Here is an 18,374-nt window from a genome sequence, read left to right as displayed (position 1 = left end):
CAAACGTCCTAAAAAATATGTCCACAACCGGCCGCGGTGGAGCTTCAGCTTCTGCATATTTGAAAGGAAATATCTCGCATTTTTGTGTTCTATATCGCTGTTATTTTAAGGTAAAATATTTGTGGCTAAATTAGCAACAATCATAGTTAAAATTTAGTAGTAACGTACGCTAAAAACTCAGCAGCTGTCATCATGTTTTGATTCTGATTGGTTCGTGGAAACGTGACATCACCTCTCTCCAAACTGAGCCGTGTCCCCTTCAAACCACCTCCACAGAAATCTTTCATGTGCTGCAACATGCAATGCAAATATGTGAGCTTTAAGAAGCTGCTGAAACTTCTCCTTTCATTTATTTTCATGCCCGTTTAATTTGGTTTCGAGTCGCCACAATGTCGGTTTACCTACCTTTTAATCTGCCACTGCATCATCACTCATAGGAAAAATGACCCTGACCTTTACACTCGTGATTTATGGTTGGTTGTCGTTTCAGGAGGGGGGGGGTGACACACACACAGGACGAGTTAAAGTGTGTCATCGGCGCTGGGAAACGTAGACGCGGCCTCGCGGGTTGATGTCATTCGATGTTTGCTCCATTGCCGTTTTGTATATGAGTGTGTATAGGGTGCTAATGAGGGAGGAGGAGGAGGAGGGAGCGGGGTGGATGTGGAATCGGTGGGATACAGCTGGACGGAGTGGGAGACTGTGGTGAATAGGTAACCATGGTAACTCTGTTGGCTAAGATTTGAATGCAGAGAGAGCAAAAAAGGGGGGGGGGGGGAGCTGCAGTGTGTTTGTGGCGGAAAGAGAATTGGGGGAGAGGGTGGGGGGAGGACGGAGGAAGGAGGGAGGAGGGGGAGGAGGGAGGAAGAGGGGGGGTTAAGGGTTAATATGCATCATTGTAGCAGGTTAATCTTTCATCAAACTGCGAGGTCAGTGCAACGTTTACCCCCGCTAGTGGACACTACAGCGCGCCGCACAGGAGGGTGGGGAGGTGGGGATGGAGGTGCAGGAAATATGTAGTAGTGGGGAGGAAGGAAGGAAGTGTAAGGCAGCTGGGAGGGAAGACGAGGAAGAGGAGGAGGAGGAGGAGGAGGAGGAGAGGTGGGGGTTGAATGAGTTTGCAAAAGAGTTTGCAGACAGGAAGAGAGTGTTCCTGCTTTTATAGGAGGAGATGGGAGACAGGAGGAGGAAGATATCAAGAGAGATAAGGAGGAGGAGGAGGAGGAGGAGGGGAGTTACAGGTAGAGACGATTGTAACATGTGGATAGTGGCAGTGGTGAGGCAGAACACAATCAACCAGCCTCTAACCAGCTGTCAGCTCCAACTAGTCTCAGTCTCCTCTATGGACTCACGCTCACCTCCACCATCTTAACCTCAGCCTCCACCGACTCCCTCCTCCTCCTCCTCCTCCTCCTTCTTCTTCTTCTTCTTTCTTTCTTTCTTTCTTTCATTTTTTTTTGCACCTTTCGACTCTGCTCAGACGCTGTCTACCTGAAATAGCTCTGGCACTTAGCTCTCGCTGGCAAGAAGAAAAAAAAAAGAATAAGGGTGACTGGAAATTAAAATATGTAAAAAAAAAAAAAAGGTGAGAGTCGATCCAAAAATAACACTTGAGTGCCGGTGTCAGGAGGGGAGGGGGCAGCCGCCCGCCCCCCCCCCCCCCACCCACCCCAATCCGCTGACTGTTGCACCGTTGCCGTGTGTTGCTTGTTGCGGTTGCCGTCCCCCGCTGCCACTGCTGTCCTGCTCTGTCTGACCAGAGATGTTGCCGCTGATATGATTTATCATCGTGTCCTTGTGTGTGTGTTTTAATGTCATTGAACTACTGCGTGTGCATTATTGATCAACACACACACACACACACACACACACACACTCCACCTCTCCTCCCACTCAGGAGAAACCTCTCTCTTCCTCTTTACCTCCACCTGTTTCATATTCATCCCCTCGTATTGTCTCTTGCCTCCATCTCTCCATCGCTCTGTTTTATATGCGTCTCTGTGTTGTCATTCCCCTCCCTCCATCTCCCTCTGTTTTATATTCATCTCTCTATTGAGCCCCCCCTCAGATTATTAATATTAATGTGTCTCTTCTTCTCTCCCTCCCTATTCTCCCTCTTCCACTTTTTTTTTCTTTCTTTTACTACTGATCTCTTCTCTGCTCTCCCCACTATTTATACCTCTCTCTGGGTCTTTATCCCTCATCATCCCTTTCACTCAACCTTCCCTCCATCTGTCTCCATCTCTATCTCTTTTCTTTCTCCCTCTCTTTCTCCGGCCCGCTCTCTCTGCAGCTGTTCAGTATTCATCTATTACTGTAGTGTTGATAATTCCCTTCTCTGCCTGCAGCCATACAGTCATCTATCAGATTAATAATCCTTCTCTCCTTCTCATTCTCTGTCTCCCCCCTCTCCTCCTTCCTCGTCTCCTTTCTCACTCTGCCAAGTGAGGATGCTCGGCGTGTCAAATGAGTTTGCGTGTCAAAGTCCCATCATTACAACCATCATCATTAATAACTGCATCTAGATCGCTGGATGCCCTTATTTAAGGTTATTCAGGTCTAAATAACCTGCAGAGGAGGGAGGGAGTGGGGGGACTCTGAGTCTCTCCAGGCTGGTGGAGCCTGACTTGAGCTGGCCATCTATTAGTGTTAATGTAGACTGCACCATTCGCTACCATTCTCCAGCCCCTAGAGCATGCGATGCTGTGCTCATACTGGAGTGGAATTAGCATTTTAGTCCCACAAACCACCACCACTGCATCTACGCTGCTGCAAATTCTCAGCTTTCAGTTTTGTTGTTTTTAAAAAAGGTGGTAACACAAGCACATTCAATTAACTGTTATTCCTTGGTGTAATTAACAAATAAGACTGGAAGCCTCTATCTCACACAGACCACATGTCCCATAAACCCTGTCACTTCCTGTCTGCTTTTTACTGAAGTGGCTGATGGGAGTGATTTCTCCTCTCACTCCTTCCAGCCATCTGCTCTCGCAAGAAACCCAACAGTGTTTCTCTTTGTGCTGAAGAGCGGCACATTTCTCTTTAAAGTCCAACATTGTTTCACACTCTGTAAACAGGGAATTGTAATTTTTTTTTTGCTATTTGAGTCATGGGTTTCCTCCTTACACACTTCTCACAATCTCTTCTATCACAACCGTGATGCTTCAGTGTTTTATCTTTCTATTTATATTGATTATTAGGAGCTTTATTATTATTAGAATACATAAGTCTCACTTCCTTTTTTAACACTGAGAGAACTGGCTCATTAATCAACCGACAACTTTCATAAGTGATTAACACAGACATGAACATTTTTACATCACGCAAATTGAAAGTCTCTGTGTTTCTTTTCCCATTCAATTCAACAATAAGCAGCGTGGCATCACGTAGAGCTCTGGTAACCTCCTACGGTGGCCCTGAGGGTCAAATCGCAACGACACCTCACAGTTTCACACATTTTGTTTGTGTTTTGCGACATGTTGATGTGTTTTGTCCCTCAGGGCCACCGTATATTTGCCTTATTATGGTCACAAAAACCACAGAATCTTATGGTGCATTTATTACTTATTGAGAATTTAGTAGACGTTTGAGCAGTGAGCAGGACTCCTCTCTTACACATCTGAATACTGGACACTGACTAACTCAATAAATGAATTGATCCTGATAAATTGATAATCTGTCGGTCGACAAAAACCAGATCATTGCGTCTCTGTCTGAGAGTAACTGTGTGTGTGATGCAGCTCATCTGTTTACAATTATACCGAATGTTTCAAAAATTAATGTGTCTCTGATTTATTCATGTTTACATGCTGAATGCAGTCCTGTAAAGACAGAAACACTCTGTTGTCCTACTTTAGGTTGCGTGTTTTCGTATTTCCATACCGCCACCTTGAACTATTAATTACAGGAATGGGTTCCCGCCCACTCCGGGTGTGAGGATTTGATTTCTGACAAAACGTCTGCTCAGGGATTATGTGAGATTTGATATGAGCAGTGACACAGAAGTTTTAATGCTTCTCAAAGATTTTTTTGACAGCCTGTCCCATGATAAGCTATACTGTAGATGTCTACCTGTTATTTGTTCTATTCATTCTCTGTTGGTGAAAACACGAAGCGCTGTCTGTGTTCTGTCTTTAATATCTCCTCTCTGTCTCCCTCTCTTTGTCTCTCTCTCTTTTGTTCTTCCACAGTAACTCCTGGGTTCTTCTCACTTCACAAAAAGCCTCACTCAAATCCCCAGACAACACGAGAGAGAGAAAAAAAAGAGGGAATAACATCTGTTTATCTGCATATTTCTATGTTCAAAAAACAAGAGGAGAAAACACAGAGATCGACAGAGGACAAAAAACATCTCGGAGGATGTGGAATTAGAAAGAACAAATTGCCACGGGAGGACCAAAGGGAAAGTAAACCTTCTCTCGCAAATCCACCAGTGTGGAGTCACCTCACCTGTACCTTCGGATTAAAGAGCAGGGTCATGTCCCAGTTGCCATGCGCATCGCCACGCTGACCTGCCTTCCCGGCCCTTCCCCCTTCCTCTTTCTATTGGCCCAGCTGCTACTGCGGCTCCTCCTCCCTGGGCCGGAGTTGGTGGGAGCCGCCTCCTCCTGCCCCTCCCTCTGCACCTGCTCCAACCAGGCCAGCCGAGTCATCTGCACCAGGCAGAACCTGGAGGAGGTGCCCGAGAGCATATCAGTCAACACGAGATACCTCAACCTGCAGGAGAACTCCATACAGGTGAGCGCAGGTGTCTTGTCGGTGTTGATTAGCGTTTGCACACGACTCTCATGACAAAAACTTCTGTATAAACATCTTTTAATCTAAAATAACTCATATTAATCTTCGCCATAAATCGCAACAGGCAACGTAATTTAATGCTTGTGTGAAATATTATTGATTTCTTTCGACTGCTGGTTGTTTCTTGTGTAACGATGACCGACTGGAGGTCATGGTTCACACTCATTTCTTATTTATCACACACATTTTATCATCTCACACATGTAGCTTTCACAGTCTTTTCAGCACATAGCCCCCCTGACACGTCTTAATACACTTATTGATTTCATTTATTATAACTGTGGCTATTTATATAGTTATTGATAGAAGAGACAAAGGCTCATCTCCTACATGCATAAATACACGAATGTGTCTTTAATACTTACATATGCATTTTCTTTTTCGCCTGTAATCATAAGGAGCATTTTCCTCTGCAGCCGGTCGTGGATGTTGGGATTAACTTGTTGATACAGGTTTTCTCTTTGAAACTTTAGTTCTGAGAAGAGACAGAAAAGTAAGCAGCAGTAATGGTAGAAAAAGGGCACTTAAGCCTCTGGTGAACTGAGGGAATATTTTATGAATTGAAAGCAAGGCATATTTCCATGACACCGTGCTGCCTTTTGTATGCATTACCAATTTATCTAGAGTCCCTAGACAGCGTTTTGTGGCTTTACAGCTGCAAGGGAAGATCATTTAACCACAGACCATCAATACAAAGCACATGAATCTCTACTTTTATAAACAGAGTGGGTTGATTTTTACTCTTTGCAGCTGCATTTGAAGTAATTGGATTCCCCCTTCATGTTGCTGACAGTGCTTTGTTTCTTTTGTGATTTTAAATTCATTTCCACTACATTTTATCTCCTCTAATGAAAAGCGACGAGCATCCTAAACATTGTTAAAATTTTCCAGTGCATCTCTTATCGTGTCAAACCCGCTCTGTAGGTCGGACGGAGCAGTCGCTCACATCCTCTACTCCTCCGAGAAAACATCTTATTAAACATCATGTGACGTTAACGGAGCATAAATGGGACATGGCGCCACATGATTTTGTATGTGAGGTTTTTAAGAGATGCTGCTCACATGGTGGAAAAAAAAAAAGAAAGAAAGAAATAATAACAATATTCGTCGCGTTTCGTTTTTAGCCTACAAATTCCGATTCGGTTTGTTGTATCCTGCAGCCCCACTTGAAATGATTAAAAATCTAAAAATGTTTTAACACCTGAAGGCATCCTAGATTCTCTGGCTTATTTTTTCCTTCACTGAGTACCCTGAGAGTAAAGCCTTGACAGCTCCCACCCCCTCTTAACATCCCCACCCCTCTCCCTTCTTTGCCTACCCCCCCTCTCCTGCTCTACATACAGAAGAGGTGATGGCCTGACTCCAGGAGTCTCTGTGTGTCTCACAGAGGGCTTTGGCCACACATATCTCAAACAGTCAGAGATTTAAGGGGCTTTTAGTTGCGCTCACTTGCTGCCTGTCTTTGACTTCTCGCCAAATGAGCTCCAGTTGGACTGCACCGGTGCTAGTATGTGCCATCCAGGGCCCCGTGGCACCCATGTTATTCAGAATCATGTGCTGCAGAAAAACCATCTTTTCATTTCGTTTTTCATTTGTAAAAAACGGATTAAAGAAAAGTGTCATACGGAATATTTAGACAGCTTTTTTCTAAACATATTAATTTAGTTTCATAGTTTTGTCGTCTGTGGTGATTTGTGATGACACTTCATGTGAATAGTCCAACACTGATAATCAGCTTATTATCATGGGATTATAACGTGTCAGTAGAAAGTCCCCTGAGTCTCACTGAAACAACAGTGTGAAAAGCACTTCAGTGTGTGGAGCAGGCACTGGAATAAGGTCAGGGTTAGGAACAGGACTGGATGTACAGTCAGTTTACTGTAGGGGCTAGAGATGTAACAAAAAGTCAAGTGTCTAGCACCTGTGTTTTGCACTCTTTTGACTTCAAATGAATTTTCCTGTGTGTACACATGTGCTGTGCCATGATAGCACAACCTTATTCTGGTCACTGGGTATTTTTCACCTTTATTTTGATGCTGAAACAAAATCTGAGCTGAGGGAATTTTCCAAATAAGACAACCGTGCTCATTAGCAGGTCAGGATTATGGATTTGGATTATGGAAGTACTATTTTCAGCCTTTTTTAGTGAATCAGATCCATCACCTGTTTTGTAAATAACACAGAAATTTCAACATAAAGCTAAAACACACGCTGGGAAACACATGTATATTTAACTGGCTCATGTCGCTGTCAGCAGTCGGTGGGAATCTGTCTGAAAAGCCCACCTTCACTCGGGTGGAAGGGTCAGCTGTTCCCATGATGAGCAGGGAAATGAATTATTTATATTTATGTGGTTTGTTTATTTAAACATGCATTTAGCCATATTTGTGCCTTTGAATCATTCATTGACGTGACTTCTTCTTTTTTCTTTACATGGTTTTATAAGGTTTTGCAAGCTCTTACATATCAGGCAAGAATCTTCCACTGGTCACACAAAAACCTGAGTAACAAACACTTAAATGTCTGTTTGTAATCTACATGAACTGTTCTACATGTTTTAAAGTAACTTTATCTGTATCTTCCAGGTTATCAAGTCCGACACTTTCAAGCACTTGAGGCACCTCGAGATCCTCCAGCTCTCCAAGAATCAGATCCGTCAGATTGAAGTCGGAGCGTTCAATGGCCTCCCCAACCTCAACACACTGGAGCTCTTCGACAACCGCCTCACACTGGTGCCATCACATGCCTTCGAGTACCTCAGCAAGCTGCGGGAGCTGTGGCTGCGCAACAACCCCATCGAGACCCTGCCAGGCTATGCCTTCCACCGTGTGCCCTCGCTACGACGCCTGGACCTGGGTGAGCTCAAGAAGCTGGATTTCATCTCTGACGCGGCCTTCGTGGGCCTCATCAATCTACGGTACCTGAACCTGGGCATGTGCGGACTGAAGGACATTCCCAAACTGACAGCCCTGGTGCGTTTGGAGGAGCTGGAGCTGTCGGGAAACCGGCTGGAGATCATCCGACCCGGTTCCTTCCAGGGCTTGGTGTCTCTCCGCAAGCTGTGGCTCATGCACTCGCAGGTGTCAGTCATCGAGCGCAACGCATTCGACGACCTGAAAAACCTGGAGGAGCTCAACCTGTCCCATAACTCCCTGCACTCGCTGCCCCATGACCTCTTCACGCCCCTCCACCAGCTGGAGAGGGTACACCTTAACCACAACCCCTGGGTCTGCAACTGTGACGTGCTTTGGCTTAGCTGGTGGTTGAAAGAGACAGTGCCCAGCAACACCACCTGCTGCGCCCGCTGCCACGCTCCCCCGTTCTTAAAGGGCAAGTACATCGGAGAGCTCGATCAGAGCCACTTCACCTGCTACGCTCCTGTCATCGTGGAGCCACCGACAGACCTCAACGTCACCGAAGGTATGGCTGCTGAGCTGAAGTGTCGCACGAGCACCTCCACAACGTCCGTCAACTGGATCACCCCCAACGGCACCCTGATGACCCACGGCTCTTACCGGGTGCGGATATCCGTCCTGCACGATGGCACGCTCAACTTCACCAATGTCACCCTGCGGGACACGGGCCAGTACACCTGCATGGTCACCAATGCTGCTGGCAACACCACGGCGACCGCTGTCCTCAATGTCACCGCTGCTGAGGCGAGTGTGAACTACACTTACTTTACAACCGTCACTGTGGAAACCGTGGAGACTCCAGGAGAAGAGGAATCTGCACTGGTTGCCATCAACGAGACCTTCATCCGTCTTCACCCTGGTCCCACTCCCTCGGGACACGTGTGGCCGGACGGCGTCTCCACCACAACCTCCTCTCTGTCGGCCGGCTGGTCCTCCTCCTCTCCTCGGGCCACCCGACCCACCTTCACTGTGCCCATCACCGAGCCGGGCTTCTCAGGCATCGATGACGTGATGAAGACCACCAAGATCATCATTGGCTGCTTCGTAGCCATTACCTTCATGGCAGCGGTGATGCTGGTGGTGTTCTACAAGCTGAGGAAGCAGCACCAGCTGCATAAACACCACGGCCCCGCTCGTGCCATCGAGATCATCAACGTGGAGGACGAGCTGGGGGCCGGGGCCAGCGGTCGAGGCAGCGGCATCTCGGGAGGCTCCACCGTGACGCAGAGCGGAAGCAGTGGAATAGGAGGGGGCCAGAGCCTCAGGCTGCACCACCCGGAGATAGTCAACCTGCCCAACCTGGCCCGATCAGAGCACCTCAACCACTACTACAAAGCCCATCACTTTAACAACAACATGATGGGCCTGGGCATGGGCACAGGCTCTGGTGTGGGCCTCAACAACAACAACAACCCCTCGCCCTGCTCCCAGTCTCAGAACACATCCATATCCTGTTCCCAGGTTCCAACCTCCACCACTGGGGGGACGCCCACGGGTGGCACCCTGCCCTCCCCTGTGCCCCTGCCCCAGCTGGGCCTGCACAGTTCTCTGAAAGGCCTAATGGGGAAAGGCCAGAACGAGCCGCTGCTCTTTAAGAGCGGCTCCAAAGAAAACGTGCAAGAGACTCAAATCTGAGTAAAAGTGAGTGGAAGTACGAGGTAAGGAGAAAGGGGATGCTGGGTAGAGACAGTGATACAGAAAGCACCAGTGAGTACATGAGACTGATTGTAGCCCGCTGTCCTCGTGGACAGATTCCACAAAAGATGAAATTTCACATTGCCACTGCTTTGTGTTGTCAATCTGTTGACAGAGAGGAGCAGATAGGAAGGCTGAAGGAGACAATATCTGATCAGCACTAGTCCCACAAAAGCATCTGCACATACTTTTCAACTAAATCCAACACAAACACATATATGATGTAAACCACAAACATCAGAATCATTCAGTTGCCTGTGCAACCTGCTATAGTCTTTGCCAAAGTCCAAGATGAAGCCAACTCGTTGCATTTGCGTCCACAGTCACAGTGGAAAGCTGTGAATAATACACATGTGCAGTGAGCCTCTCTAGGTTTTATACAGATTGCTTCGTATATTTCCAGACACATTCAGTGTATATATTTGGAGGGAGACATAATATTGGCCATTGAACATGTTGTCAGATTAGTGTTTGGCAGAGACACCGAATAACAAACAATGGTTTGGGTGAGCGGTACGGTCCCAGGTTTCCAGGAAACACTAAAACAGAACAGAGGAAGCAAAATTAGAGCAGTGCAGCGATTCTGTCCAGGACACATGTATCAGACTAGCACTTTGCAGGAGGACAGAACAACAATGGTTTTTTCAGAGTGGTTTCACTCTCACTTACTCACTTCTTTTTCCCTTTCACACCTACTGGCTACTGTCTTTTTTTGAAGGAGGAAGGAAACAGAGTGAGTTATCATGGGAGAAGAGAAATCCCATTGCTTAAAGGACTTTGAGAGATTTTAAAAAAAAGGACCGAAAGTACATATTATATATACCGTAAATATATTTTCATTCAAAGAAATAAATTATAAAGAATCTTTATCAAGCTTCTGACTGAAAACTACAACGTCTGAAGAATATATTTAAAAAAAGAAAAAAAAAAAACACTCAGCTGTTGTAGTGGCCCTCTCTTACAACTTTTCTCAACTTGGAACAAGATGGCCGCTCCGACTGTGCTTTGCATAAGGACACACGTTGGGAGAGCGGCGTCCGTTGAGAAGGAGCTAAAACAAAAACCCGGCAAAGTGAATTTGAGTGAATTTATTTTGGTCTCGACTTTTTTGTAGCCGCACACAAAGTGTGTGTGTGTGTGTGTGTGTCCCACCTCCTCCTCTCCTGCCACATTCACATAAACAAGGTCGTCGGAGAAGGGGGATCTTTGCGAAAATATGAAATACGACCACAGCTCTTCATCATTTGGTCTCCAGCTCAGCTGCAGTATTAATAATAATGATCATAGTGGTGATAATGATAACAAGCTTGAGCTTTCTTTGTCGTTATAATGGTCGTTTAATGATTAACACGTTAAATGATCGACGATATGTAACTGTACATATTACTAAAAAAGCTGCACATGCTAGTTTAGCATGCTCGCTAAAAACAAACTAGATTTGACCAACATTCGGTTTCAACGTCATAGCTGTGATATGACATATTATTGCTATTATGTTATCATTATTATCATTCAGATGACTATTATTATTACTACCTGTGCCTACAAATAGCTGAGAAGTACTTTTTTTTTTTTCATTTGTATATGACACTGAAGTTGTTTTATGACTGATCCTGTTGGACTTCCGGCTGATGATCGGCAGTGGGACGGACTCAGCGTGAACATCAGCAGGAAATAACCTGGCCCCTCAAAATGGCCGCCTCAGTCCGGCCCCCACTGACTCGCCCGCTCTGATGTCTCAAGCAGTCAGGACCCCCCCCTTAACCCCCCACCACCACCACCACCACCTCATGTTATCACACATTAAAGACAGGACATGAACCTTTGATGAAGACTGCTCCTTTGCAGAGGATTATTTCACAACTGTATCTCAGTGTTATCGTGTATGAGTGGATTTCATGGCAGCAGGGAGCTAAATGGACGACAGGCGTTGCCAAGCATTTTTAAAGGTAAGCGAAGCTCGTTCAGTGAAGGAGAAGGTGACATACAGTACAGTATACAGTGGTGGGTGAATTTTTTTCTAAAGAAAAAGGACAATTAAATGAAAAAATATAGAACCTTATAGATCTCTTTTAAAAAACAAAACTATTATGATAAGTGTTTTTCATTTTGGGTTTTTATCTAGTTTGATTATTTTCTGTTTTTTTAAATCAAGTGTTATCTTTATTGTAATATTGTTATTGTTATTATAATTAGCTAATTACACTGGTTATAATTATGAGAGATGTTCTGTTAGCAGAGGTCACTTTGAAAATTAAAAAAACCTGGCACATAAAATGGCAGTTGAAGTCTGTGAAATTTGGTGGCTATATATATTTTTTCTTTTTTTTTTTGTTCTAATCAACTTTAATTGTAGTATCACTGTTTGTATCCCTTTGGCTCTGCTTGAGATGAGACATAGCGAATGTGAATTGGTCAGCACTGGGTCCTTCTGGTTTTTGTTTTTTATTTTTTTTACTTTCTGCACAGGGGGACAGGAAAGACCCTGCTCTGGTTTACAAGCTCACTCACACTCGCTCTGTGCTTTCCTGAATGTCATCGCCATCACAGTGCTCGGGAGTGCGATGGCGCTATGTCAACACCTCGTTGCCATGGCTACACACTCAGACTAAATGCGCCAAACGGCGTCACCGTCGGCGCCTCGTAAGGCACCCTGTTGCCCCCTTGTCAGTCACGTTCCTTTGAGGTGCCGTATCTTGACGGGCCGGGACAGTGTTCCTCCTGTGGTAGCAAATCAACCTGAGCATTGTACCCGTGTCCTCACACAAAACCCCCTCCCCTTCCTCCAGCTCCCCCCTCTCCCTCCCTACTTCCAACCCTCAGCATCCTGCCATCAGGTTTCCCTAGCAACTGTTGCCGCTGCGACAGCCCTTATCACAGCGTCTTGACTTGGGTTTCGAATGTTAAACAGACGAGAGCAGACGGTATAGAATTTCATCCGAACATCCATCTTAAAGATTTCTCCCTCTTTTCACCAGGTAATTCCCCTCGTTAATGTATTTGATTTGCTTAGACCAACAGCTATATTTCTCACGCCGCTGACTCTCTGTCAGTGAATCATGCGATTTACATGCCTCTATCCCCTGTGCGTTTAATTTGCATAGGCCCCACACACCACTGCTGATCGCATTTATGCTCCCTACACTTGTGATTAACACTCATACCCTGCATCCGTCGTTAACATATTCCTGTCCCCAGCACAAGGGATCCATATTCCCCTCGCAACTTATTTACATATTCATCTGCCTCTGTGTGTGCAAATGACAGAGAAACTATCACGTGGGCACGGATGTGGGTACGATGAGTGTGTGTGCGACAGTTTTGTGTACATCAGTGGCAGAGAGCAAGGACTGTTACAAAAGCTATTTACCCCTAATTCCTCAGATGCCCCGTGCCCTGCCTATTTCCTGTAGTAGCTCATCACTTTGGAAAAGCATTGTGTATCCCCTATAGCTCCTGTGAAGTGGCACAAACCAGAGGCCATGTTGCCGAGGCTCGGTGTTAGAGAGAGAGAGAGAGCAGCGGTTGAGCCGGAGACACACAGTCACGGTGCTGCAGTGTCTGAGTCACAGAGCACTGAACACACTCCCAACACTCTAATGGAAATGCTGTGTTTACTGTGCAGGAAGGGACCCGCTCGTTCACCCATTCAGGGAATAGGTGAAAAACACCAGAATATGGGTGTGTGTGTGTGTGTACGTGTGTGTGGTGTTTTCATGTGTGTGTGTGTGCAGCTCTGGATTATAAAATGCCTGTTGTAGTGTTGTATAAAGCAAAGAAATCAGGACATTTGACGCGGTGCGCTGTTTATGGCAAAAGATGTTACACCATTGTTGATGCAATACTGCTCGGTGTGTGTGTGTGTGTGTGTGTGTGTTCAGGTGGGCTTACACGAGCTAGGTTGTGTAAGGAGGGGAAGAGGGAGGAGGGGGCGGTCAGACCTCCATTTTAAATCCCCAGTTTAAACCAGCTCTGTCTGTCTCCCTCTGCTTCAGGCTACTTTTATGATCCTCTCACTGACACTTAAAGTAAAAACAGGATTTTTTTTTGGCGCTGAAGCAGCTCCCCCCTCCTCTCTCTCTCTCTCTCTCTCTCTCTGCATACTGGGATAAACCCAGCTGATGAAAGGTCTGTTCAATCAGGCCGACCTCCTCCTTTCAACACATCATCCGCAGCCTCTTTCAGCTCGTTCGTCAATCCGCCACATGAAGTTGCGGGTCAGGGGTCAAGGCCAGTGGCGAGCTTTTGTTTACCTCACATCTTTAGCCGGCTAGTCAAGGTTAGCGTCCCCATTTTGGACTGTGCCGTTTGTTTTTTAATCGTCTTGCCCTGGCTCAGTTATACAGGAGAGGAACACCTGTTGGTGAAGCTTAAGTGATTTTTAATGTGCATTTTCAGCGGCTGTATTTGTGGTGATGTGACTTTGAGTCATAATCGTAATGATGCACATTAAGCGGTTTGGTGGTGTTGGTGGGGTGCTCTCTTGCGGAGGGTTAGGTTTGTGTAATCACAGATTCGAGGGCGCTCCAGGTTCAGGGTGATGCTCGCTTTGGCCGCCGGTGTTAGAAACCACGGCCACACTCGCACCGGTCCCTGAGGGCGGTGTCGCACACGTGTTAACCTCAGCTCTACAAGCTCCGTGTGAGCTCCACACTGCTTAATTTCTTTTCTGTCACCCCAACCCCCCCACAACTCTTTTAAAAATAGCGGTGAAGCGACAGCAGAGCTCAATGCATTATTGATACACATGGTGTCAATGATGCATGTGCTTAGGCACCAGTGCTAATTTTCTCCCCGTTGCAGAGGCCAAGAGCATCGCGCCGCCGTAATTTATATGCATCGTTATTGCAATTATTTCTCACACACACATCAAGACGGTGCCAAACGTTGCAGCTTGTCTCCTCACATGATGGCTGCTGTGATTCCGTTAAGTGCAGCAGTGTTTTGTGTGCCACTGTGTCACCGAACCCCCACCCCTCTCTCCATCCACCCCCCTCCACCCCCCGGCCAGCAGCAGCAGCAGCAGCAGCAGCAGCAGCTCTGTCTAGCTATGCCTGGCTGTGCCTCTGCCGTGGGATGTTTGGCAGTTAAGGGGCTGGTTTCATCACCATCATGCTGGTCTGAGGCCGATTCGATGGCACCAGTTTTTTAGACGCCCGGGTCACTCTGCTCAGTCGCGTTATGACTGAATGAGGAGGGTTTTTTTTGGTTACGTTTGCAACGTTGCTTCTGCTGGAGCTCGAGATAAGATGTGCACAGACGTTTTTCTGTGTCATCACTGTGAAAACCCTGCCCTGCAGCCACTTATCAAAGCTGACCACACACACACACACACACACACACACACACATATACTCCCTGACACTGACTGACTGAGTGATTTATTGATTGAGGTGGGGGCTTTCTTAAACAATTTGCAGCTGAGTGCAGTGGAGGTTAACGGAAACCGCTGCCATTCACACATGCATGCATGTGTGTGTGTGTGCTTTATATCCTGTGAAGGTGTCCTTAATTTTAGAACGGCCGGTCCATTAGCACGTGGCTTATTTCCCTGTTGCCTTGGTAACCGTGTCGTCGGTCACAAGATGTCCGTTTTGGTCGTCTTGCGAGCTTCGAGTCGGAGGGAGGATGGAGGGGTGGGGTGGGGGGTTGTCAGCGCGTGTGGGCTGTGATGTGAGAGTGATGAGTGGTGTCTCATCCCAGATGACTATCTCCTCTGTGTCACTCCGCTGTGGGTCAGCAGACCTCTGAGCCGAGGCTCCGAAGAAAACTCAGAAAAATCCACACAGTCGCTCAAATAGTAAAATGGGACACGCTCACAGCCCATGTAATTGTAAAGTACCGATTAATGGGAATAGTAAAGCCGGAGCGCTGCTTAACACAGAGCTTCTCATGAATGCTTTATAAAGGAGGATATCAGTGTCGTCATGTGAAAACCTTGTAACTCCAATTTTGAACATCAGTGGAGTGATTACATTTTTCTATTTGCAGGGAGAAAACTCCACAGCCCTTTGTGCTGCTGAAACCCTTTCACAACTCCACGGGGTAAACTCAAAAAAAAAAAAAAAAAAAAAAGTGGCGCGGCAAGTTCAAAAGAAGGCTGCTTTTCTTAGATCCTGAAAAAGCTGACATTTGGGGGCGATGCAAGGTTTTCACCCGACACCGACCATATTGCGCTTTCAAACACAGATTCGTGTTTTGAGAACAATCCGGGATGTAGCAGCTCGTGTTGGGATTTGGAAACATTCTTCTGGAGCAACTTCATGCCCTGCAGCGCTGTGGGAAACCGGTTTGTGATGTGTGCGGACTCGGGGACTTGTATTGGAATGTCCTGAACCATCCGTAACTATTAAAGGATGTGCTGACCCAGCAGCTGTGCTCCTCTCAGAGGACAGGCTCACTGTTAAGTTTCCAAACGCACATTCCCCTCTATCCACAGCAGCTCCCAGATTTACTGTTTATGGGCACCTTGGCTCAGCATCATAATCACACTCTGCTGTGTCTGATGTTTGTTTGAAGCTGGGCGGGGGCCATAGAGTACATTTCAGCGCTTTGAAGTGTAAATTCAGGTCTGGTTGGAGCACCGTATGGAGGCAGTGAGGAAGACACAAACAGCCATATGGATATAAGCCGGCGGTTTGATAACAGAGCTGTCTAACCCTTATCTGTCGGCCGAGGTGGCAGAGGACCGGGAGGACGTGAGGTCAAACCCAGACCGGACGTCGACAGCCAGGGTCAGAATGTGTCTGGGCTCGGAGAGGTGAAGCCAGAGCAGAAATCAGCCCTGACCCAGATAAGCCTCCCCAGCTGAGCTTTGAGTCAGACCTGCAACATCCTCCCAGTGAAAGAAGTTAAAAAAAAAAAAAGCAGGAAACAGTTGTAAACAGTCATCAATATGAAATAAACTTTTACTGGAGATATTGATTTTTCTTTACCCTTTTTTATCTCCACCCCCACATGTCAGCCAGTGAGGCATGCTGCTTTCCTCATTGGTGCTGATTTATTTATCCGATCTGGCCCTTAGTACCCTCATTTCACGTCTGCTCTCATTTCTGCTCGCAGTCTATGTGACACCAACCTCACAAGTTATATTTTTACCCCCGATGCTCGTGAACGGCTCAAGCGACGGTCGGCAGGCCTCCGCTGCGTTCAAGCTGCAGCGTTTTGTTTTTTGTTTTTTTCCTCTGTGTGGCCCGTCGTCGGCAGTGGAGCCCGCTCACCACGCAACAGCTTCTGTCGCCTCAGGCCTCCCCACCCTCCGAGCCCAGAGGAAATAGAGTGACAAGGGAGGACGGGGCAGACAGAAATAGAGAAAGAGAAAGGAGAGAGAGCTTGAAAAGAGACGAGGGTGACAGGAGGAATAAAAGATGACACTGAGAGACATCCTGTCAGTCCATATCTATGTAGGGTTTAGTCCACTTGTACATGTGTGAGTGTGTTTGCATGTGTGTAATATGTCGTACACACAGAGAGGCCTCAGCTCTGTGTGTGTGTGTGTGTTTGTGTAATATCTGCATGAGTGGCGTAAGTATGCATATTTATGCATACGTCCGATTGGGTTGCGTGCGCACTTGTGTGCACTCGAGTGCGCACGGTGTCCGTGTTTGTGTATCTGTGTGCGGCAGAGATAAAGACATGGAGGAGGAAGGGCCCGCCGTGGTGCTTATATGTCACCCAGCGCCGGAGGGGGAGTGACTCCTCTCTGTCCTCGACCCAGGGGAGGCAGAGGAGGAGCACGGCTGACTTCTCCTGCTTCTCTGCCTTTTCTCACCCTCTCCTTCAGAAATGTAGCTAAAACCTCTCTCTCTTTCTCTCCCCACTCTCTCTCTCTCTCTCTCTCTGAGTCACACACACACTCGTATGCTCGCTCGCTCACGGGAGTACGCCTCGCATTATCCCCCTTTCGTCCTCTCGTGCCTCTCATCCCTTTAACCCTCCTGTTCCCCTCCTCCGCTCTTCTCTATCTACCTCATGCTTCCTGTCTTACCCCTCCCACCTCCTCCCTCTGCCATTTTTCACCCCCCTTGCAGCTAGATGTCAACTTGTGATTCTGTATTAACCCCTCGATTCACACAAACACACACACACACACTCTCTCACGCATTCGTTTTACCCCCCTGCACCACTCCAATTCTCTCTCAGGAAAATGGAAAACAAACCCAACAATAAACCAAGGCTTCTGATATTTCCTTCCCTCTGTTCAATTAAACATGGCCTCCATCTGCTTCTTTGTTTCGCTTCGGCTTTTCTTCTGCAATATTGACTATGGTTGTTCTTGTGATTGTTTCTTAAGACTGTGTTTTAACCTGTTATAACCACAGATGTGCGAATTAACACTGGAGGAACATGTCACGGAGGTGTGTCTCTGCGTGTGTGTGTGTGTGTGTGGCAGAGTGTGTGAGTGTGATGCGTGGAGGAGGGTGGATTTGTTCTGCTTCAAGGTTCTGTGCCAAAATCTTTTTCAGAACATTCAATCTCTGTTCATGTGCCATACTGAGAAATTTATGAAATAAAAATAACGTTTTTTCACAAAATTCAAAGTGAGATTGTGGTGCTTGTTTTTCTTTTTTTTTTTGTTTTTGTTTTTAAACTGTAGGTCTATTAACTTAAATCATCCAGACAGAAAACGAGTGGAGAACCATGTGTGTCAAATCACTAGAGCACAACAGCAACAGACCGTGTGTGTGTGTCTGCAGGTTATTTCACCAGCATGTGTGAATTCTTAATGTGCATGTTCTTCCTACGTCGCTGTTATTTTTCCAGAGAGAGGCTCCTCTTCCTTCAGTCGACATCGTTTTTTTTTTTTTTTTCTCGGTGTGCCGCAGCAGTGTTGCAGTGTGTGTGTGTGTGTGTGTGTGTGTCTTGCAGGCATTGTGTCAGTGTGTTAAAGCTGATTTGAGACTGAGGCTGTGGACCGGCTGGCTGCAGGGTGTGTATCGTGACCTGAGCGGCTGACCTACGCCTGCG

The 18,374-nt window shown here is 46.7% G+C and overlaps 1 protein-coding gene across 2 annotated transcripts in view; it reads left to right on the top strand.

Annotated features, from left to right (window-relative positions):
* lrrc4ba (leucine rich repeat containing 4Ba) overlaps positions 1 to 17,947 on the top strand; it is a 34,617-nt gene extending 16,670 nt beyond the window's left edge. Inside the window, exons 2-3 of one of the 2 annotated variants that reach the window (XM_018672199.2) lie at positions 4,191 to 4,737; positions 7,383 to 17,947. In XM_018672199.2, the coding sequence (XP_018527715.1) occupies positions 4,492 to 4,737; positions 7,383 to 9,347 (2,211 nt within the window). In that variant the 5' untranslated portion in view covers positions 4,191 to 4,491 and the 3' untranslated portion in view covers positions 9,348 to 17,947. Of the gene's footprint in view, positions 1 to 3,833; positions 4,738 to 7,382 lie in introns of those variants that run through there. The other variant, XM_051073847.1, reaches the window with a different exon arrangement.
* The last annotated feature ends 427 nt before the right edge of the window (positions 17,948 to 18,374 follow it).

This window comes from Lates calcarifer, linkage group LG11 (assembly GCF_001640805.2).
Source record: "Lates calcarifer isolate ASB-BC8 linkage group LG11, TLL_Latcal_v3, whole genome shotgun sequence".
NCBI lineage: Eukaryota > Metazoa > Chordata > Actinopteri > Centropomidae > Lates > Lates calcarifer.
The sequence above is the reverse complement of the archived record's forward strand: the minus strand, read 5'-3'. Positions and strand labels throughout refer to the sequence as shown.